This window comes from Ailuropoda melanoleuca, chromosome 6 (assembly GCF_002007445.2).
Source record: "Ailuropoda melanoleuca isolate Jingjing chromosome 6, ASM200744v2, whole genome shotgun sequence".
NCBI lineage: Eukaryota > Metazoa > Chordata > Mammalia > Carnivora > Ursidae > Ailuropoda > Ailuropoda melanoleuca.
In genome coordinates, this window is record NC_048223.1 from 43,336,595 (window position 1) to 43,358,483 (window position 21,889).

The 21,889-nt window shown below is 49.2% G+C and overlaps 1 protein-coding gene across 1 annotated transcript in view; it reads left to right on the top strand.

Moving 5' to 3' along the window:
- The window catches only part of NINL (ninein like), a 95,562-nt gene that overhangs the window by 23,461 nt on the left and 50,212 nt on the right, over window positions 1-21,889 (top strand). Inside the window, exons 2-9 of the mRNA XM_034663560.1 lie at window positions 3,584-3,677; window positions 8,051-8,229; window positions 10,027-10,093; window positions 11,752-11,942; window positions 12,669-12,821; window positions 15,586-15,756; window positions 19,580-19,716; window positions 21,044-21,184. Coding sequence (XP_034519451.1) covers window positions 3,584-3,677; window positions 8,051-8,229; window positions 10,027-10,093; window positions 11,752-11,942; window positions 12,669-12,821; window positions 15,586-15,756; window positions 19,580-19,716; window positions 21,044-21,184 — 1,133 coding nt within the window. The remainder of the gene's footprint in view (window positions 1-3,583; window positions 3,678-8,050; window positions 8,230-10,026; window positions 10,094-11,751; window positions 11,943-12,668; window positions 12,822-15,585; window positions 15,757-19,579; window positions 19,717-21,043; window positions 21,185-21,889) is intronic.

The window sequence follows — 21,889 nt, forward strand, 5'->3', positions numbered from 1 at the left end:
CTTCTGCCCCTCCCCCTGCTCATGCTCTCTCTCACTATCTCTGTCTCTCTCAAGTAAATAAAATCTTTAAGAAAAAAAAAGTATAGTATCAGATAAAATGGCAACACACTCGGCCATCATATCCCACTACTGTTTGATGGTTGGAAGAAAGTCAGCTGATAAGTATTATCAAAGACACAAAAGAAATCAGAGATTAGATCAAAATTTTCATTTCATTTTGCTTCCATGTATTCAACAAGTATTTTGAGCACTTAGTTTGTGGTGTGCAACATGCAGAAGCTAGGGATGTGATAATCAAAGAAATACAGTGTTTATCTTCATGTGGAATGAAATCTATGCAAGACATTCATCCTACTATTGATTCAAATAGCAAAAGAGTAGAAACAGCCTTTTATTTATGAGATTGGTTAAACAAATTCTTTTTTTTAAATATTTTATTTATTTATTCGCCAGAGATAGAGACAGCCAGCGAGAGAGGGAACACAAGCAGGGGAAGTGGGAGAGGAAGAAGCAGGCTCATAGCGGAGGAGCCTGATGTGGGGCTCGATCCCACAACGCTGGGATCACACCCTGAGCCGAAGGCAGACGCTTAACCGCTGTGCCACTCCGGCACCCCTGGTTAAACAAATTCTGATAGATCCATCTGATGAAATTTTATGGATTTCTAGGAAAGTATGAACAGGCTTCAGATATTCTGGTAGTGGCAGGTTAGCAAACTCAGGCCAACCGTCCAGTGAGGGCTACTAAAAAAGATGAACAAAATCATAAAAGCAAAGATCTTGAAAATGGCAAAGAGCAAACACGTCAGTGAAGAATTACCAGCCTAAAAATCTGTAAGTCACACAGTGAGAGAGGTTTGGCCCAGCACACAAAACCCCGTTAGTGCTGAGAAACTGTAAATTGATGTGGTCTTTGGGCCCTCAGAGGGCCAGGGAAATCTATGTCAAAACACAGGTTCAGGGGCGCCTGGGTGGCTCAGTTGGTTAGGCATCTGCCTTCGGCTCAGGTCGTGATCCTGGGGTCCTGGGATCGAGCCCCTCATCGGGCTTGCTACTCAGCAGGAAGCCCGCTTCTCCCTCTCTCACTCCCCTGCTTGTGTTCCCTCTCTCTCTTTTTTTTTTTTTTTTTTTAAGATTTTATTTATTTATTTNGAGGGCCAGGGAAATCTATGTCAAAACACAGGTTCAGGGGCGCCTGGGTGGCTCAGTTGGTTAGGCATCTGCCTTCGGCTCAGGTCGTGATCCTGGGGTCCTGGGATCGAGCCCCTCATCGGGCTTGCTACTCAGCAGGAAGCCCGCTTCTCCCTCTCTCACTCCCCTGCTTGTGTTCCCTCTCTTGCTGTCTCTCTGTCAAATAAAGAAATAAAAATCTCAAAAAAAAAAAAAAAAAAAAAAGAAGTGTACACTCAATGACTATCCCATAATGAGCACACCGGAGTAACCAGCATCCTGCATCCCTCCCCATGTGCCTTGCAGTCCCTCTGTCACTAAGGCTACCACTGTCCTGACACTAACACCATAGATTTGTTTTGCCTGTTTCTGATCTTTATAGAATGGAAATACACAGTACATGCTCAGAGCATACTCTCTGACTTCCTTTACTCAGTATTCTATCTGTGAAATATGGTTCATCTTGTCTCTGTTTTCTTCCATCATCATATTTCATTTTTTGATTATATTATAATTTACTTACCCATTCCATTTATGAACATCTTGGTCATTTCTCCTGTTCTTCCTGTAAATTGTTTATCTGCTTGAAAAAAGACTATTGAAAGTGAAATAAAAACATTTCAGATAATCAAACTATAAAGAGTTTAGCACCAGCATAGTTAAGAAAAATGCAGTTCTAAACCATGTACTTCAAATAGATAGAAAATTATCCCAGACAGAAGGTCAGAAATATAAGAACAAATGAAAAACAAAGCAGTAAATATTTGGATAATTGTTAGTGAACATTGATTATATAAAACAAAAAATAATATTTTGTGGGTGTTTAAAATAGAGCAAATTAAAATATATGGCAACTCATAAGAAAGGAGTATAGTAGATGAAATGAAAGTGTTACGTAGGCTTATTGTCACAGAAGAGGATAAAAGTATCGACTAATAGTAAGCTTTGATAAGCTGAGGATGTGCGTTGTAATTTTTAGGATAAATGGTCAGAGAAAGGAAATAGACTATGTAACTTCTAACTTTTAATAAAGGGAAAATGAAGTCCTTAAAAAAAAAAAAGTCAGTAAATCTGAAGAGAGGAAACCAGGGAGAAAACACAAGCAGGTCGGATTGAAAGCACACAATAGAATAGTAGATTTAAATCCGATTATATCAGTAATTATGTTAAATGTAAATAGACCAAATAGTTAAAAGATAAAGCTTTCATAAACAACACCTGAAATATTATGGCTATAAAAAATTGACATTATTAAAATTTGGTGAAAAGATATATCATGTAAGTACTAACCAAAAGAAAGCTAGTCTTTATGGTAAAAAAAAAAAATTACTGAAGTAAAGAAGGTTAGCATTTTATAGTAATAAAAGATTCAGTTCACCAAGAGGATTTAAATGCACATTCTGTGACCCACCAATCCCATTCTTCAGCATATACTCCCAAGAAACTCCCAAGGACACACGTACAATACCGTTGAAAGCATTTTTTTAAATAGCCAGCCACCGGAAACAATGGGAATATCCATCAGTAGGAGAATGGATTAATAAATTTTTGCACTGGGGCGCCTGGGTGGCTCAGTCGTTAAGCGTCTGCCTTCGGCTCAGGGCGTGATCCCAGGGTCCTGGGATAGAGTCGGCATCGGGCTCCCTGCTCTGCTGGGAGCCTGCTTCTTCCTCTCCCACTCCCCCTGCTTGTGTTCCCTCTCTTGCTGGCTGTCTCTCTCTCTCTGTCAAATAAATAAATAAATAAATAAAATCTTTAAAAAAAATAAATTTTTGCACAGTTAAACGATAGAATACTATACAGCAGAGAAAATGCATTATACATGGCAGCTTGAATGGATATTACAGAAGTAAGTCTAAGAAGCGGGACATAAAAGAATATATGCATATGATTCCATTTAGACCAAATTTGAAAGGAGACAAAACTAAACCATATTGTGCTGGGATGCANTTGCTGGGATGCATACAAATGAGGGGAAAAAGCAAAGATGTTAATACCATAAAAATCAGAGTAGGGGGGCAGGGAATTTAATTAGGAAAGGAGCCGTGGTGGAGGAACCTCCAAGGTGCTGGTATCATTTCCATTTCTTGGTGGGGTGATGATAGCCTGGATGTTTTCTTTATGTACATTCATGTTTTATGATCATCAGATCCCCCTTTTGGATACTATTTTCTAATTATTAAAATTGGTAATAGGGGTTTTTTGGTGATTAGTTTGTGGCTCACTTTTACTTTTCTTGTTATATTTTTTTATTTAAGATAAATCTTAAGTGAATATTAGAAAAAATGAAATGAATGTTCTCAGAGCTAAAGGCAACAATAAGATGTTTCCATCTCAGAATAAAAACAAAAGGCTAAGATATTTTGTAGTGATCTGTTGTAAGTAGTGCTGCCCTCTCTTCTCATACTCACCAGGTCACCTTTGAGGAACTTAAGGAAGGTCTTGTGGCAGTGTTGTCATCAAATGCTGGTGCTGGCCCCTTGGATGGAGACAGTTCTTTGGAGTCAAGTAAGAGGATTTCCTCCTCTCACTTCAAGTGTTTGTTTGTTTGTTTTTTTCCATTATTTATCTGTTACCTTCTGGGGTGTGATATTCAGATTGAAGAATATAGCAAGTCTGAGAACTAAATTGTAACTTCACCCCCTTACTGCCAGCCTGTGTGGACTGGGACAGGACTTTGGGTTTTTTCTTCTTCTGTTTCCTTATTTGTGTGATAGTGTTGGAAAGGAGAAGCTCTATTATTTTCCTTTACACACAGCACTTCTGGTCACCTGATATGTGGTAGTCTGTCCCACGCCAGGCAATTCTCCCCCTTCTGGATGTCCTCCATTGTAACTCAGTGCGGACATTGCCTACCTCCAGGTCGCCTCAGATTCTGCAGGTGAGGGCTCAATCCTATTATATGGTCCTCATTTCACATGCCAGTCACAGGTCCAGGTTGTCACCTACGCTTCTGATTGGCTATAAATCAGAGTTTCCCACAACTCCTTCCTCAGGATCCATGAATTTCCAAGAGGAGCTCCTAGAACTCAGGGAAACAGTTTACTCACTAGATCACCAGTTTATTATAAAAGGATGTAAGTCAGGAACAGCCAGGTGGAAGAGAGCACAGGGCAAGGTATGGGGAAAGGATGCAGAGCTTCCATGCCCTCTCCAGGCACGCCATTCTCCCCCAGTGTCTGTGTGTTCACCCCAGAACCTCTTGGAACCCCATCCTGTTGGGTTTTTATGCAGGCTTCATTACATAGGTGTGATTGATCAAATCATTGGCTATTGGTGATTGAACTCAACCTCCAGCCCCTCCCCCTTCCCTGGAGGTCAGGGTAAGGCTGAACATTCTAACCCTCTAATCACATGGTTGGGTCCTTTGGCAACCAGCCCCCATCCTTAAGGGCTTTCCAGAAGTCACCTGATTAACATAAACTCAGGTTTGGTTGCTCTTGTCACTTAGGAAATTCCAGGGGTTTTAGGAGCTCCGGGCCAGGGATGAGATGAAGAGCAAATATGTATTTATTATAAATCACAGTATCACAAGTGTCAGATAATACCATGTGCTGTCCTTACAGCATGGGCCGTTGACAAGATAAAGTAGATTTAGAGCAGTCGAAGTGTCAAGAATTGAAAGCTCAGCGCAGACATGGGAATATCTAGACCACTGAGGTTGGGAGAGCAGGTGGGATGCCAGCAGCCAGAGACAGACGTCGCTGTAGTTTTTGTCAGACAGTAGTGTTGTGCTGATACGCCTAATCAGACCCCTGTTTTGGAAATGGGGCTGGTGGGACAAAGATAGCATGTCCAAGTGGAAGTGGTGTCCTGAGGGGGGATGTCCCCTGGCTTTGGTCATGGTCGGGAGGAGGAGGGAGGCTTTGGAGAACGGTCCAGTCGGGGGCATGTAGATTGTGGGGTGAGGGTCAGAAGATGCTGACAGACATTGCTGTTAGTGCCTGCTCTATCAGACTTGAGGCTGTGAGTGGCAGCCATGCTTCAGACCCATCTTGGCTATCTCTGATGAGTACTGGGCAGGTGAGTGAAATGGGTCATGGGGCAGTGTGTTTGAGGTTGGAGGCGTGGTATTGATGAGCAGATTGAGGAGGGAGCTCTTTCCCACAGCCCCGGGGTAGGCTTCTGCCACGGCTGATCCTTGGTCTGGAGCAGGTGCATGACTGGATAACAGGGATAACAGTGTGGGAGGGCTTGGGGCAGGGGTGGGAAGTGGAAAGGATGAGCGCTCACATCGATTGTCTTCAGTGTGCCAGACTCCCAGAGATCTGTAGCATTATCATGCCCGGTATTTAAATGAGGAACTGAGGCTTGGTGTGTGAAAGGATTTTTCTGTCCAAGATCCCACAGCTAGTAAGTGATGACCAAGATTTGAGTCACAATTTTCCAGTTGTAAGCTCTGGGGCCTTGTATATGCAGTGTAGACAGAACTCACTCCTTCCCCTGGCTTCTGAAGGCTGCGGAGCACCTGGGTGTAGTGCAGAGAACCCTGCCCTGGGAGGAGCAGACCAGGGGTGGGAACCATTTGCAGGACCCTCGGCATTCTCTGGCTGTTTTGTCTGACACTTTTCTTCCCCAAGAGGTGAAGAAGGCCACTGGCCTTTATGAACACAGAATTTGGGAATGTGGCCCGTGATGGTGTACAGGAATGGAAAGGTGCCCGGTGTCCCTGACACTGCATGTGCCCCTCCCATGCTAGAGAATGCATGGAACTTCTAAACGTAAAACTGGATCTGTGCGTGTCACTCATTTCCTCCAAGGAGAAAGGAGCTATTTTAGGACTCGTGGGTTGTTTCCACCTATTCTATTTTTTTGTTTTCTTTGGCTTTTTCTTTTCTTTTGAATTTCAAAGCTTTCCTCGATTAAATGGTCATATGTGTGGCCTGAGACTCCTCCCCTCGTGCCCGCCTAAGGAGGGGGGCATCAGAGCCCCTCTGAGTTTTCTGTGCTTGGTTTCCTAAATGTGCCCCAGCTTCCCATTTCCTGCCTGATAGGACTTTCTGTCTTCCTAAACCACCTCAAGGTGGATGATTCTTCCTCCGCCCACATTAACCAGCCTGCAGCCTCTCTGTAAGTGGAACCCACACTCAGATGCAACAACAGCTTGTCTTTTTGTTTGTTTGTTTCTTTGTTTTTGTTTTTTTTGTTTTTTTTAAAGATTTTATTTATTTATTTTTTTTTATTTATTTGACAGAGATAGAGACAGCCAGCGAGAGAGGGAACACAAGCAGGGGGAGTGAGAGACGAAGAAGCAGGCTCATAGCGGAGGAGCCTGATGTGGGGCTCGACCCCATAACGCCGGGATCACGCCCTGAGCCGAAGGCAGACGCCTAACCGCTGTGCCATCCAGGAGCCCCAACAACAGCTTGTCTTCACCGGTCCTCACTTACCCTTTTGATAGCTCTCTGGGGGGAGCCTTTTTCCATGTTTGTGGCTTCCCCCTTCTGAACGCTGCTGGGTCTGCTCACAGGTTCTGTTTTCTCTCTGCTGACTTGGATACTTTGCCCTCCTCTTCAGCACATCACATGCCTGTTGTCCCAGGGTGACTGGTGTAGTGTCCCTGATTCCCTCCAAGTGTCCCAGTGAGGTGATAAATGCTATATTTGCCCTGCATAGTGTCAGCCACCTTAAATGTCATGCTGTCACTTCACAGTCCGTACATCCCATGTGGAACTTGGCGTCTTCCTCCCTCAACCCCAGTGTCTGTCTGCCACTGGTATCACTGTGCTTCCAATTGGCCAGGCTGTACCCAGCCCCCTCCTCTGATGTGGTCCCAAGGGCAGGGGCTCTGGCCTGGAAGAAGGAAATGATGTGGTACTTGGCTTGAAGGAGCGTGACACCTCTCAGAGAAATGCTCAGTTTCGCTGGCCTGGCCTTACCACATTGGACCCTGTGCCTTTCTCTCCAACCAGCCCATTCTGGTTACTTTCCTCTGAACTTGTGTCCTGTCCTGGTCACTGGCCATGATGCTCTCCCCAGTCTCTCTCCTACCACCCAGATTCCACACAGAGTCAGTGTCATTTTTTTCCCTGAGAGGTCCCAGCTGCTCTGTCAGGAGGGAAGAAGGAAATGCAAGGGATTGTTAGGGTTTAAGGGGTTCTCATGAATCCCAAACTAAAACCCATGCCTGCCTCTGCCCCAAATTTAAGACCTGCAGAGTTTCAGCCTCCTGGGCTGTGTGTGAGGCCCATGCCCACAGTGCCCTGATGGCCCTGTCCAGATCAGGTCCCTGAAGTGAGCAGGATGGGAAGTGACCTTCTGGTCTCTAGAGCAGTATGTTGCTGGATTATTGGAGGTTTTTTTTTTCTTTTTTTCTAATAAAAAGCTATTAGTATTAGTCTTCTATTATATAAACAAGAAGTCTTTTCTTAGTAGTAGTCTTTTACTCCATAAACAAAAGCAAAATATGCTCAGAAAAATGTAAACAGGGACACCTGGGTGGCCCAGTTGGTTAAGTGTCTGCCTTCGGTTCAGGTCAGGTTATGATCCCAAGGTCCTGGGATCGAGTCCTGCATTGGGCTCCCTGCTCAGTGGGGAGCCTGCTTCTCCCTCTGCCTGCCACTGCCCAGTATGCCGCTTGAGTGCACGTGCTCGTGCTCTCTCTCTCTGACAAATAAATAAATAAAATCTTAAAGAAAAAGAAAAGAAAAATTTAAACAGCACATAAGGTTTAGAGTAGAAAGTCTTGTTTCCCAGCCTGGGTTTCTCAGTCCACTGCCCAAGGATTAGGGAGAATAGATTGACCGCTGTTAACTGGTCTCTGTGTTCTTCTAGGCATTCTCTGTGTGCATCTGTGAGAGCTGCACTCCACATCTTGAAATGTGTTACAGCAGTGTGTGCAGCACCGCCCCCCCCGCCCAAATCTCCCGTTTTCTTTCCAGCTGCCTCTCGTGCTGTCCCACCAAAGTATGTGAGCGGCTCTAAGTGGTACGGTCGCTGGAGCCGGCCTGAGCCCGAGCCGTGTGGCTCTGCAACAGAAGCCAACTGTTCACCAGAACAGCAGGCCCGGACCACTGGGAGAAGCCAGCTCCGCCGCTCTGCATCTTTGGAAAGTGTGGAGGTGGGTCAGGTTCCCCTTCCGCACCCCAGGTCGCCATTTCACTTAGTCATTGTGACATGACCACAAGAGAGTGTGAGGGGCAGGTGGGCATTCCTGGGCATCTCAAGTTAGCAGAAGCATGGGTGCATGTTGGGAAATGACATTTCATTCTCAAGTGTCTCTGGGTCTGATTGTCTGCGGGGAAATTCTGACCAGCGAGCGTACTCCTTCAGACATTGGGGCAGCAGAGAATTGGTGCCCAAATCACTTGTTCCTTTCCTTACCCTGCTTACCACCACCTGCTTTCCCCCAGCACTGCAAGAAGACTGGTTTTATGGTTTCATAGGAGTGAGGAAAGAAAGGGAAGATGCTTTTCTGATGCTCCTGCAAGGTTAGGAGTTTGGAAATACCAAGCCCACAGTCCCACCTGCCTTGAATACTGAGAATACACCAAGGCCCTCACATTTACAATTTGGCAAAGATGTACCAGATACCTTCTAGGGCCTTGGGGGTTGATTCTAGCCCCCATGTCTCTGAGTTGCTCACTGCTGTTGGGACCAACCCAGGCTGCTGGAGCCCGACAGCCTTCATGTCAGGAAATATCCGTGGGGCAGATCCACAGCTTTCAAATTAACCATGGATTCCTTAGACCTATTTTCAAGAATTTCAGAAGGTTCTTGGTTCCTGCTATTTATGATGTCCATTTTGTCAGGTGGGGCTTTATGGGGGCTTATTTTTAGTAAGACAGCTCTGGGCCTCTCACATTAATTTGTTTATATGTTCAACATTTGTTGAGGCAAACCTATCTACTTAAATCCTGGAGTCCCTTTGCTCATGGATGTTCTATGCATAGACAATACCAACAAACCCCTGGAGTCTACTTTTTTTATCATCTTTAGCTTTGGTCCTCAGAGATGGAGGTCTGAGGAGTCTGCTCTGTCTCCATTGTACCATTCTGCTCGATAAAACCACCTTGGATCCCTGGAACTAGAACATGGGAAAACATTGTTTTTAAGGTTGTTGGTTGGGCTGAGTGCATTAGAAAAAGGGGACATACCACCTGCTCCCAGATTCCACTCTCACTTCAGTGCTGGCTCTGAGGGACGCTGAGTCTTGGTCAACTTGGCATTCCCTCCAGGATCAGTCATGGGACACACAGCACCTGTCAGAAGCAGACTTTGACTTTGTAGTTGGCTAATTTGGCCACAAAAACGTAAAGTTTTTACTCGAGTCAAGTATTTCTTGGTGACCTGCCACCTGCAGGGTGCAGCTCGCAAAGGGCCCTGTGGTGTCAGGTGCTTGCTCGCATCGTTGGTCCCTGGAGCTCCTGGAGGGACAGAAAAAAACACTCTCCCTCCAGCTGTTGGCCGAACTGATAAGGATGATAAGGGACGGGGTGCAGAGAGGTGAGGACCATTAAGCTTGAGTCAAGATGATGTCATGTGATGGCAGGTTGACCGTGCTCCACAACCGCTCCTCTCCAGTGCTGGTGTCTGAAGCCAGTGCCACAAGGAGCTGTTGATTGGGAAGCATTTTTCTCCCCTTTCAAGGTGCAGGTGCTTGATAGTGTTTTTAGTGTGAACTACTGATGATTTTTGGTTTATGTTGAGGAACTTCCCGTGTTCCCGTGTCTGCACTGTAGCGCGTGGTCTGTGAGAGGGAGCTGTGGGCTTTCCCTCGAGGAGCTGCATCTCACCAGCTGTCGTTCCTCCTCTTTAGTCCCTACCAGCCCCAGAACATACCCTCTGTCTGTTCCTGGAGCTCTGTCACTGCCACGTACTCCGGGGAATTCATATCTTTTTCTTTCCATTTTCACAGAGTCTCAAGTCAGACGAAGAAGCCGAAAGTGCTAAAGAGCCTCAGAATGAGTTGTTTGAAGCACGAGGTAAAGTCACAGAGTCATGGTCGATGCTCCCTACCTTTGACCAGTGCTTTGAAGTTCAAGGAGCTAGGTCATTGGTCAGTGAGCCAGCCGTGTGTAATTTCCTGGGAAGCATGCCGAGTGGGTGGTGTCCCTGGTGGGCCCCTACTCCAGAGGTAGTCCCAGCTGGGAGGTGGTCACTTGATCCTCAGCATCCCCTGAGGTCAGACCCTTAGAGGCCACTGGCCAAGCGAGCAGTATGTCCTGCCACGTCTCATAGTCTGTGAGGACCAGTGTGACTCCAGCTGGCAGGCATGGCCTTGGGGGTCTCAGTCCTGTTGCACTGCCCTCTTGATGGGCTGGGCCTGGGCGCATCTTCTTCCTGGCTGTGTGCAAGCAGTCTTGGCAACTGTCAGCAGCCCTGTCTATGCTCCAGGTAAAATGCCAGACATGGTGCTGGCCCTCAGGAGCCTTGCAGGAGCAACCAGAAGGAAGCAGCAGGTGTACATAAGCAGATCACAGTGTGTCCACCTGTGGGTCTGTGGATGCCTTAATGATACCTCCCACATGGGTGTGTCACAGGGCAGAAAATGCAAAAACTTGATTTGAAGGGAGAGACCTGAATTGACCTTGAATTTCTGCCACAGTAAAAAAATCAGCAGCTGGAACCGAGCCATGCTCTAGAATGTGGTCCTCAAGGACCAAGGCTATTGATCATTGTTTGCCTCGGTGGGGGTCATAGGGACTGACCTGAGCACCCACCTGGGCTGCTGGATGAAGCACACAGGTCAGGAAGAGCGGCCACGCCATCACACCTTAACTGCCTTGGCCTCAAGCCTAAATTTAGGGTGGGAAAGGAAGGACTGGCTGGGAAGGTGGTGCATGGTGCAATTTGGGGTCTTCAACTGCAGGTTCTTCCTAGCCTTGAACAGAAACCCTTCCACCAGTTTAGAACTGATGGTGGTGCATGAAACGCATGTCAGACCTCAGAGGGCTGACGTACCCCCCACGTCCTGAGAAAGAAACCCTAGTATCGGAGGTGCTGTTATGTTTTTACTTAGACATTTCAGACTCTTTAAGCTAGGAGGGATCTCAAAGAAGGCATTTTCCTCAGCCCAATACAGTGTTCTTCATGAGCACAGAGTTCAGTGTGGACTGGCCGTGGAGGGGATGTCTGGCTTAAAGCATGGCCCGTCCATGGATGCCTTCTCATGGGCACCCCCAGTGTCTGTGTTCTTCCACAAGTTGTTTCTCTGGCAAAGCTCAGAAACATAAGTTACTAGAAATTGTTTTTTTAAAAACTAGTCTGGTTTTTTGGTGTGTGTGTGTGTGTTGGGTTTTGTTTTGGGTTTTTTTGGTGAATAGAAATAATGCAGCCCTCTTTTATGTGCTTTAAGTGGTCTGACTTCTGACTTTTGGAGGTTCCCTTCAGAAAAAGCTTTCCCCACATGGACCAGAGATTACCCCCAAAGACATTTTATTATGAAAATCTGCAAACACAGAGTGGAGATGAAAGAACCCTACTGTGAGCAGCTATGTACCCATCACCTAGATCCCACCTCTTATGCTTTGCTATTCAGGTGTGTGCGTCTGATCTCACAGTACATTGCCAGCATTGCTGCGTTTCCGCCAGGTGCTTCCACCTGGAGCGTGGGGTTTACCTGTCACTCTCCCTGCTTCAGGCCAGCTGCCAGCTTGGGGTTCTGAGGTCTTCGGGTGCCTCCAGAAGCCCTGCAGCCCCTCCTTGGACACCCCTGAGAGCCGGGTCCGGGGCATCTGGGAAGAGCTGGGCGTTGGCAGTAGTGGCCACCTCAATGAGCAAGAGCTGGCCGTTGTCTGCCAGAGCATCGGGCTCCAGGGACTGCAGAAGGAGGTGAGAGGGGCCAGGGCAGACCGCACTAGAGGACGGGCTGTTTGCAATGGTCAGGTCGGTGTTGGGTCTGGAGAACCCCTTCACCCCGACACAGATGTGGCTGTACCACTTTCTGGTCTGAAGTTCTCTGGTAACTTTCGGTGCTGCTGCTGAGGTCTGCGCCCACGCAGGTCACAGGTGGCCTGCCTCACTGGCATCAGAGCATCACTCATGACCCTTCCTCTGCCTAGAGTGCCCTTTCCCCTTCCTGCACTGCCCAGTTCTACCACGCAGCCCAGATATCATGCCCTCTGAGGCAGGCTGTGCTCCCCAGGGGCTGTATTCACCCCTCCTTTCCTCTTGCAGGGTCTGAGGGGAGTTGGGTGGGCATTGGTGATGGGGAAGCTCCCCTTGGTAAAATCCTCCATAGCCCTGCTGTCCTTGCTAGTTCCTGGACCACTGGGGGCTCAGGGCACCTTCCATATGCATGTCTTCTTTGTACCACCCAGCAAGTTCCTGGCATGGTAGTCTTTGAATGGGTGTTTGTGGAATTAGGAAGAGCAGGTGGCGTCCATTCACAGCAGGGTGGAAACTGACCAGGCATGTAGGTTTCACAGGTCAGAGCCAAGGGAGGTCAGGTGTGTCCCAGACAGTTTGAATTTGGTAAGGATGGGCAGACCATCCAACTTGGGGAGGGAAGGCCTGGGTGGTGGTGGCCTCAGCACAAATGTGGCGGCTTTCGTCTAGGAACTGGAGGATCTGTTTAACAAACTGGATCAAGATGGAGACGGCAGAGTGAGTCTTGAGGAATTCCAGCTTGGCCTGTTCAATCATGGACCCACTTCACTTCCAGAATCTTCCACTCCCGCCAAACCGAGCATGTCCTGGTCTCATTACCAGGTAAGATGGGATGATTAAGCCTTGAACCATAGCAGTAACTGCTGTCGCTCTCCGGTTGTCAGCATCTTCACAGACCCGGGAGTTGGCGGGGGGGGGTGTGTACACATATGTGTATAAGTGGGAGGCCGCGTGACTTAGATTCTAGAACCACACTGGTCTTAGGGCTGGTCTGGCATTGCCCCTCCCTAGCTGTGTGTCCCAGATTGAGTTACTTGCCCTCTCTGAACCTCAATCTGTTCATATGTAAAGTGGGTGCCTGCCTCATAGGGATTCTATGAGAATTACATGGCAGTTGCTTGGTTGTGGGGTAGGCTGCCTTCCAGTAGGAGGACTCCTTCTCTCCTCCCTGTAGTGCTACAGCAAGAGCATTCGTACCTTCCCTAGGAGTAGCTCTCCAGGTACTTCTTACCCTGTGCTCTCCCTGTCCTATAGTCCTAAATTTTCTCTCTCATACAAATACCAGGTCTGCAGATGGATGAGAGGAGATTTTAGGCAGTTATTTAGATTGTAATCTCATTTGGTGACCGTTGGCTTAGCATTTGGTTTTTCTCCATCCCAGGACAGGAAAACCTCCCTCTTCCACCACAGGGCATGGTTCTCTGAGGAGTCTTGCTGATGTGGCTGATCCCATAGTTTGTGGGCAGTGGCGCAGGACCAGTAACATTGTTCTCTGCTAGGCTGGGTAATCTGAGAGTCCAGTTTCTGAATCTGAACCTGATGAGAATGGATAGAGAGGAAACTTAGAGCAATAAAGGAAGGTGTCAGGCCGCATAAGGTCAGAGGCCACAGTGAAGTCCCAGCAAGTCCTGCTTGGAGCCAGTGGAAGGAGGGTGTGTCTGTGGTGGAGCCGCCCCTGTTCCTGTGTCCCAGTGAGGAGGCACAGCTGGACAGGGCTCTGAGCTGTGGGGCGCAGGAATGAGGCCAGGCAGGACCCACCTCTAATCAGAGGCAGGGGCCCAAGGAACACCTGCCTGCCCAGGAATTGCCCCGAGCCAACATAGCTGCAGGTGGGGGATAGTGTGTGCAGACTTTGGCATGGCGTGGTGCTGCTGGGCCCTCGGGTATATGGCCCAGCCCCCACCTTCTCCTGTTAGGCCATGGTACACCTGTCCTCAAGCTCACAGTCCTTACAAAGGAAATAAGTGGGAGGGAGATAAGGGTGGTCAGAGTGCATTTGGGTATCTGAGCGTCTCCACACGGCTGTGGCCACATTCCCAACCATTCTTGAGTTACCCTCTCCCATTTTGTAAACCGGGTCAAATGCCTACTTTGTAGGGCTGTAAAGTACCTAGTATAACTTAGTGAGCATCCAGTCCCTGAGTAAGTGTTTATAGGGAGGTAGGGGCACAGCTGAGGACAGATGAAGGCACGCGGGCCTGGGAGCACCCGCTGAGGACTGAGTGTGGAGAGGGGCGTGGTGGCCTGGGAGGGGCTGTCAGAGCAGAGCCCTGGAAAGCACAGCCATGGGAGTGTGGGGGAAAGTGTTTCAGGCAATGAGACAAGCTTGGATTGTTTGGGAATAGCAAGAGACTCCTGTGAGGGGGTGGAGAGGAGGCCAGCAAGGAGGGGAGTCCTGGGAGTGTGGCAGGAACCCTGGTGGCCAGAAAGAAGGGGCAGTTGCTCCTCATTCCTGTGGTGCCAGACAACAAATGCTTGTTCTGCCTGGAGCAGAAAACAATCTTTTTTTTTTTTTTTAATTTTTTAAAAAAGATTTTATTCATTTATTTGAGAGAGTGAGAGAGAGGCATGAGTGGTGAGGGGCAGAGCAAAGGAAGGGAGGGGGAAGCAGACTCCCCACTGAGCAGGGAGCCCGATGCGGGGCTCCATCCCCGGACCCTGGGATCATGACCTGTGCCAAAGGCAGATGCTTAACCAGCTGAGCCACTCAAGTGCCCTGGCAGAAAATAACCTTGCTCATGGATTCTTATAGCCCCTCAGTCTACTAGGTCAGCTTTCTGGCCAAGAGATTTTCTTTCCCTTCTTCTTAACACTCCCCAGTTCTGGGGCTCTGGGTGGCTCAGTCGGTTGAGCATCTGATTTTTTTATTTTGGCTCGGATCTGGATCTCAGGCTTAGACCGAGCCTCTGCCCTCAGTGGGGAGTCTGCTGCCCTCCGGCCCTCTGTTCTGCTCGCACACACTCTCTCATAAATAAATAAGTCTTAAAAAAACAAAACCGAAACTCCCCAATTCTGTCGGCTATGAGATGTGTTTCTGAGGCCTCGGGAGATGTGTGGCTTTGTTTGGGCCATTCCACCTCTTCTTTTCAAGCCCATCTTGGGTTTCTTTCCACAGATGGGATTTCCTAGTGTTAGCAGGCGCCTTCTCCAGCTCTCCCTTTGAGAGGCCAGGTTCACACCATTACCGAATCCCGGAGGGAGGTTAAAACCCCTTCATGTCTCCCACTAAGCGCTTGTGCTGACCAATCAGGATGCTAGGATACGTTCCCTGGGCAAGGCCTCTGGTGCACGATCGGAGAGCAGGCACCAGGGTCCTTGAGAAGGCAGTGGGCTGGGTGTCCAGAGCCCTGGGTTCAGATCTCCGCTTTGTCGCCTGCAGAGCCGCATGGTGTCAGGCACACTGCGCGACGGGGCTGTGGCTCTGTTTCCTAGTCTGGGAGACTGGGCTCACAGTCACTGTGTGAGTGGTTCCCATCAGGCCTCAACGAGACAGTGAAGGGCCGAGCACAGGCTGTTGAGGTCGGAAAATCTAGAAATGAGCAGAGGCCGGAGTGCTGACAGGCACCTTTGCTTTCCCCGCACACAGGTCCTGGAGGAGGCTGGCTGCCAGACCGCCACGACGTCGTCCCTGGTGTCTGTGTGCTCAGGCCCGCGTCTCTTGTGCAGCATTGATGACGGCACCGGCTTTGCGTTTCCTGAGCAGCTCATTGCCCTGTGGGCCCAGGAGGGGATTCGGAACGGCAGGGAGATCTTGCAGGTCTGGAACTGGTCCCTCCACAGTGCCCTGGGGAGAGCATCCAGTTAGCAGGGGGCTGGTGGGGGACCTTGGGGCCCTCTGCCCACAGAGGAGGCTGGACAGAGAATCCCAGACACACAGGGCCTGAACTCTCTGCAGAGAACCCCATGTAGGAAAGACCTATTGGAATCACTTTCTTCTTTATTTTTTGCTATTAAAATATAGATTTTTGGGACACCCGGGTGGCTTAGTCGGTTAAGTGTCAGCCTTTGGCTTGGGTCATGATCTCAGGGTTCTGGGATCGAGCCTTGCATCGGGCTCCTTGCTCAGCGAGGACCCTGCTTCTCCCTCTGCCTGCTGTTCCCCCTGCCTGTCCTTGCTCTCTTTCTGACAAATAAATAAATAAAAATCTTTAAAATATAGGAGATTTTTAACTTAAAAAGATAATAAATAAGAAGCAGAAAAACAACAGTCTGAAACAAATCCATTTGAAAGTAGGTTTTAGTGTATAGACATTCCCTTCAGTGCATTGTTAACCATGGAGATGTTCTGCTTACCTGGATAAGGGAGTCAGTCCCAGACAAGGGAAGGAAATTTCCTTCCTTGTGGTAGAGACTCTTACTGGATGTCACAGTCCCAGTGGTCTGAGTGTTTCCATTTGTTGAGGGTGAGCTCCACAGTGAACCTGAATTCCATCAGAGCTGCCTGCCAGCCTGGGCAAGCTTTTCCCCCCGATAACCCCAACTCCCCCAGACCCGCACTCCACTGGGTGGGGCAAGGAGAGGGTTGCTGCCTGGCTGTCCTCAGACGGGGCCCGTCTGACCTCCCCCAGGGACACAGGGCCAGACCCTGCAATTCGGAGGGAGCTTGGTCTGGGGGCGGGACAAGAGTGACGGAAGAACACGCTGGGTGGAAGTGTATATGGTAAGCTGCACTGATGATTTTCATTTCCAAATTTCACTTTTATGTTGTAAAAAAAAAAAGTACCAACTGTACAGAAAATTATAAAATAATAAAGCCTGCCCTCTTTTGGTCCCATTCTGTAGGAGTGGCAACGTAACAGCTTAGTGGGAGTTCTGTAGAGCCTTTCCCTGGCACAGAAAAAAAATACATATTTTAGATACTCCAGCTTTAACTTTTTTTTTTTTTTTTTTTGCAAAATCAGTGTACTATGTATCTTGTTAATTTATGTTACCCTTTTCCTCTTGCTGTCCATGTAGAGTTTTTTTCTTTTCTAAATCTTGGTGTTTAAAATGTACGTATATCTTCCTGTTACTATGCTGGTATTTCTTTGTAGGCTAGATTCCTGAAGTTATGAGTTTTAACTCTTGATAGACTTTGTCATATTACCTCTCAAAATGTTCTTATTAGCACAAACTAACAATACATGGAGGAGACCAACAACAGCCTGTAAGACGGTCCTCCTGACACCTTGGGCCAGTCCCTCCTGGACCTAAAATCGGCCATTGCTGAGTGTGGCCACCCAGCAACCTGGGCAGAGCCTTGACAGCCAGGACAGGCCTGGGCAGCTGGCCCTTGGGACTGTTCTGAAGGCCGGAGACTGAGCCTGGATCACTGGATTGGCCCCCAGGGAGGGTAGAGAGCAAAGGCATTCATGGTTTGGGGCTTCTTCCTGAAACTATGCTCCTGATTCCCTGTCAGTTGGGGGTGGGTCAGTTGCCTTTATAACATGACAGATGGTGAGTCTCAAATTTGCCTCTGACATTTCATCATTTACTCTTTTTATTCCTTCCTGCTGTCACAGAGTATTTCCAGTTCTTCAGCAATTTATGATTTACCAGTTGTGTTCTGAGTTTGCTTCCATTTTGTTGAAAGGCATCAACGTTTACTGAAATCTTGGCACTTGGCACCAAGCAAGGACCTGTGAAGTTTGTGAAGTTATTTACTCCTCACATGGCCTGGAAGGTGTTTCTGTCTCATGTGCACGCACAGCCAGGGCGGGAGCACCAGCAAATGGGCAAGTGATCCAGGCCCTGGCATGCTGAGTCACTCCCCTTCCTGTCCCTGACACTCTCAGAAACTGCTTACCTGTGACATCGGTGGTCAAGACCACAGGCTGCTGCCCTGCTAAGAGCAGTAAGCACAGCGTGCCTAAAAAAGAAGGGCCTTTCTCTTGAGAAGGAAGCACCCATCTGGGTGAGCCCTCTGCCTGGACGTGCTGGCATCATGTACCCAGCTTCTCGAGACCCTGCCCATTTCAGGGTGGTTCTTATCTAGGCCCTCGGGAGTGCTCTGTGAGGAGGTCTGGGAGTGGTTGTCTGTCCCCCCTCAACAAATCACCACTGAATTATGCCTCCACACCCAATGACCGTTCTGGTCTGGAGCAGCTTCTGGGGGTCAGGAATTTGGGAACTGTGTAGTGGGGTGGTTCTAGCCAGGGGTCTCCCCTGAGGTTGGTCAGAGGCCTTCCGAGGGCCTGAGTGGGGCTGAGCTGCCGCTTCCAAGTTGGCAGGTTGATGCTTACTGTAGTAGGAGGGCCTCTATTTCTTGTACGTGGCTCCTTCCTTGGGGTGCTTGAGCTTCCTCATACCTGGGCTTCCCTCCCCAGAGCGGGGAGGAGGCCACGTGTCTTCCACACCCCAGCCTTGGAAGCCCTATGCTGTCACCTCCTCAGTACCCTGTGGGTCACATGGGCTGGCCCTGCTTGGCGTGGCAGGGGAGTACCTGGGCGTGGGTGCCAGGAAGTGAGGGGCGTGGGGCTGTCTTGGAGGCTGCTCCTGCCCATGCCGTGTGGTTTTTGATGACTCCTTTCTTCTTGATTGGGAAGCTGCTGCCATGATCTGTCATGTCTGTGCCCTCTGTCTGGTGACATGATTGCTGGGCCATCTGTATTTGAGGAATAATAACTTGAGCTTCCTGGTTACTCCATACGCTTCACCCTGAAGTCATTTCTCTTCAGAAGCACTCTGGGAGGCGGGGGAGTAGTGGAAAGTCAAGTCTCCATTGTATCCATGCCTCATTCCCACGTATGATCTGGGAATGCTGTGGCTCTTTCTCTATAGGCCCTGACGCGGTGCCTGCCTCTGGACTTGGGCGTAACTGATTTTTTGACATCATAGAAAGAAACAGGGGCCAAGAATACTCAACACGGAAATGCAGCGAGTGTTTCATTGTCAGTTGAGCAGAGGAGTATATGGGTATGGTTTATTATTACTGTGGTGCAATATATATAAATTGTTTTATTCTCTTTTTTCCAAAGAGAATGGAAAAAAGGGGAAAAGAGTGCTCTGCTCTGTGGAGTGCCGGGCCATATGCCTCATCTGTCACATTGTTTTCCTACCCACCCATACACATATTTCACGGAGATTCTATTAGCCTGAAATGATAAAAACTCAACTCTAAATGGCTTAAGTAGAGCGGACGTTAGGGGCTCACCTGGGCAGGCACTCTGGAGAAGGCATCCCAGGGGTGTTGTCAGGGCTCTCTTCCATCTGTCCTCTGCTTGCTTCTTGGTGGCACTGAGCTCAGGTCAGGTCTCCTCATGCAGCTCCCAGGGCCAGCAGGGTCCATACAGCAAGTTATTTCAAGGGAGAATGGTCTCTCCCCCAGCCACCTATCAGTCCCCATGACATCCTCTGTTTGGGACATGCCCCTTCTGTGTCAGTTACTTTTTCAGGAAGAGGGTCTCTGTCCAGCCTGGGTCTCATCCATATCCACACCATAAGATGAGTGGGGACAGAGGCAGGTACTTTACAGACAGAAAAGTTGGCAGGTGCTGCCTGCAGGACAGTGCAGATCTGGGCCTAGCTTGTTCTTCGGAAAGCCAGGAAGTGTTTGAAGAAGTCACACATCTTTCCTGCCCAATGGGCTTTGCTATTTCCAGATTCTTGACTTCAGTGTGGACGAGAAGGTGAATCTTTTGGAGCTGACCTGGGCCCTTGAGAACGAGCTCATGATGGTTGGTGGTGCCACTCAGCAGGCGGCCTTGGCCTGCTACCGCCAGGAGCTGAGCTTCCGCCAGTAAGAGCCCAGTGTGGTTGGATGGAGGGGTGGGTACAGTTGGCCAGGCTGCTGGGTGGAGGGATTCCTGGGAAATGGGCATTCTGCCCTTGTCCACCCCGAGCCAGGCCCAGGGAACGGGGGCTCGACATTGCCTTTCCACTGGCTCTCCTTTAGTAGGCACTTTTGGGGGGACAGGGAAAGAGCTAGGTGCTCCCTGTGCCTTGAGTGACATGCCTGTGTGTGGTCTGAGGGGGGCTCGGTGCTTGGGCTTTTACAGCCACAGCATTTCAGGGTTACTGGCCTGTCTTCACACTTGGTGAGAAGCTTAGAAACTGATGTCGGGGTCCTCCCTTAGCCCCTTTTAGCAAGGTTCCAGAGGGGGCACTGGAACCTGACATCCTGCTGACACTGGAGCTCTTGAGTGCAGAGGCAGAAATCCTCCAGTTGGCAGGGATGTGTTCCAAGAGCAGGCAGAGGGCTCCTGAGCTGGGGCGGCTGGCAGGAGAGAACAAAGTGTTCCTCAACACAGTCACCGAGGGCTGAGGATGCGTTCCATTTTAGTCGGGCTCAGCTTTCGATTAGCTGAGTATTCGGGCCATCTATCTGCTCAGCAGAGTGGCATAAAGATCATTTTTGTGTTTACTGATGTTCCAAAGCTGCAAAAAAGAAATCATGATTTCTGTCCTCAAGACTTTGCATCCCATTAGGTGCTGACAGGTGAGCTCTCCGACCTCAGGCAGCTCTGCGAATAGGACCACAGAAAGACTGTGCCTTGGGAGGGTGGAGGGAGAAAAGCGCCGTGCTCCTTCAGGGGGAGAAATGGGCATCAGAATGGCAGGTTCAGGGGTGAGTGCAGAGCTACAGGTGAGGCCTGCTCTGGGTGACTTGCCTAGATGTCAGGCTGCAGGTGTCGGGGTGTGACCAGGCAGGATGATGGGTGACCAGCCTTCTCCCCTTCATGTATCTAGTCCCAGATTAGGTGCTGGGGATCCCTGGGAGGGGAGACAGGAGGAGGGGGCATGGATAAATTCTTACCTATTCTGGGCCATCTGGAGGTGTGGCACACTGTAAGGCTCTAGGCTCAGACTTCCTTGGTTCAGAAATTTTCTAGAAACCTTCCTCAAAGGTCATTTAGCCTGTCTCTCAGTACGTCCATCTGTGAAAGGGGCACAGTAATGCTGGAAACCACTTTTAGGAGGTGGTTGGTGGTGGCTGAGGTCAGAGCACAGCACTGCCTGTGCTCAGCACCCAGTTAATGCAGCCTCTTTCATCATTCATGCAGACACAGGGCTTGCTGGGCCCAGAACAGGTGTCCTCATCTGACCCTGTCTCCTTCCTGTGGCAGGGGGCAAGTGGAGCAGATGGCAAGGGAGCGAGACAAGGCAAGGCAGGACCTGGAGAAAGCCGAAAAGAGGAACCTGGAGTTTGTGCAAGAGGTGGATGACTGTCACTCTGCCCTAGAGCAGCTCACGGAGAAGAAGATCCAGTAGGTCTTGTGGTCATGCCCAAGCCCAGAGCGGCAGCTCCGTAGCAGCTGGGTGGTGATCCCCCAGCCCCGGCCACGGGTGGGTGGGTGCTAAATGTGGGGCCACTGGCTGCAGCCGTGGTCGTGAACGTCGTGGAGGTGAGGCCCTCCTGTTTCACCTGAGCCAGTAGAAATCTGAAAGGTGTACCTCCGGGGACGCCCTTCCTTGAAAGAAGAGGGGTGCATTTAAAAAAGCAGCCTTGCTCTTTATGACATGAGGACATGCGCAGGGGCATCCAGCTATGTGTGCCTGTGGACTGCAGGGAAAATTCCTATTCTCTGCTTTATTTATGGGTCTGTCTCACTTCACCCGGGTCTTCTGTGTGTGCCTGTGGCTAGTGACATGGATGAATGTTTTGAAAGAGGGCTGGTGAATGGGTTTTTTTTTTTTTTTTTTTTTTTGGGGGGGNGACGGGTCCCGAATGGGTGGCCACTGAGGGCTGTCACTGGGGGTCTTTATTGAGAACTGACCAGGAAGCTTGTGGCCTTGAGATTCTGGTGCCATCTTTGTTTGAGCATGGACTATTGATAACCCTCTCAATGGCTTACTTCTTTGAGGTCTGGTCATTTTCTGTGATTTCAATGTAGCTGCCATAAAAAAAATACCCCTAACATCCAGGGCCCGGTGGTCTGGTTTTTCCCCTGTCTCTGGTTTTGCACGCCTCA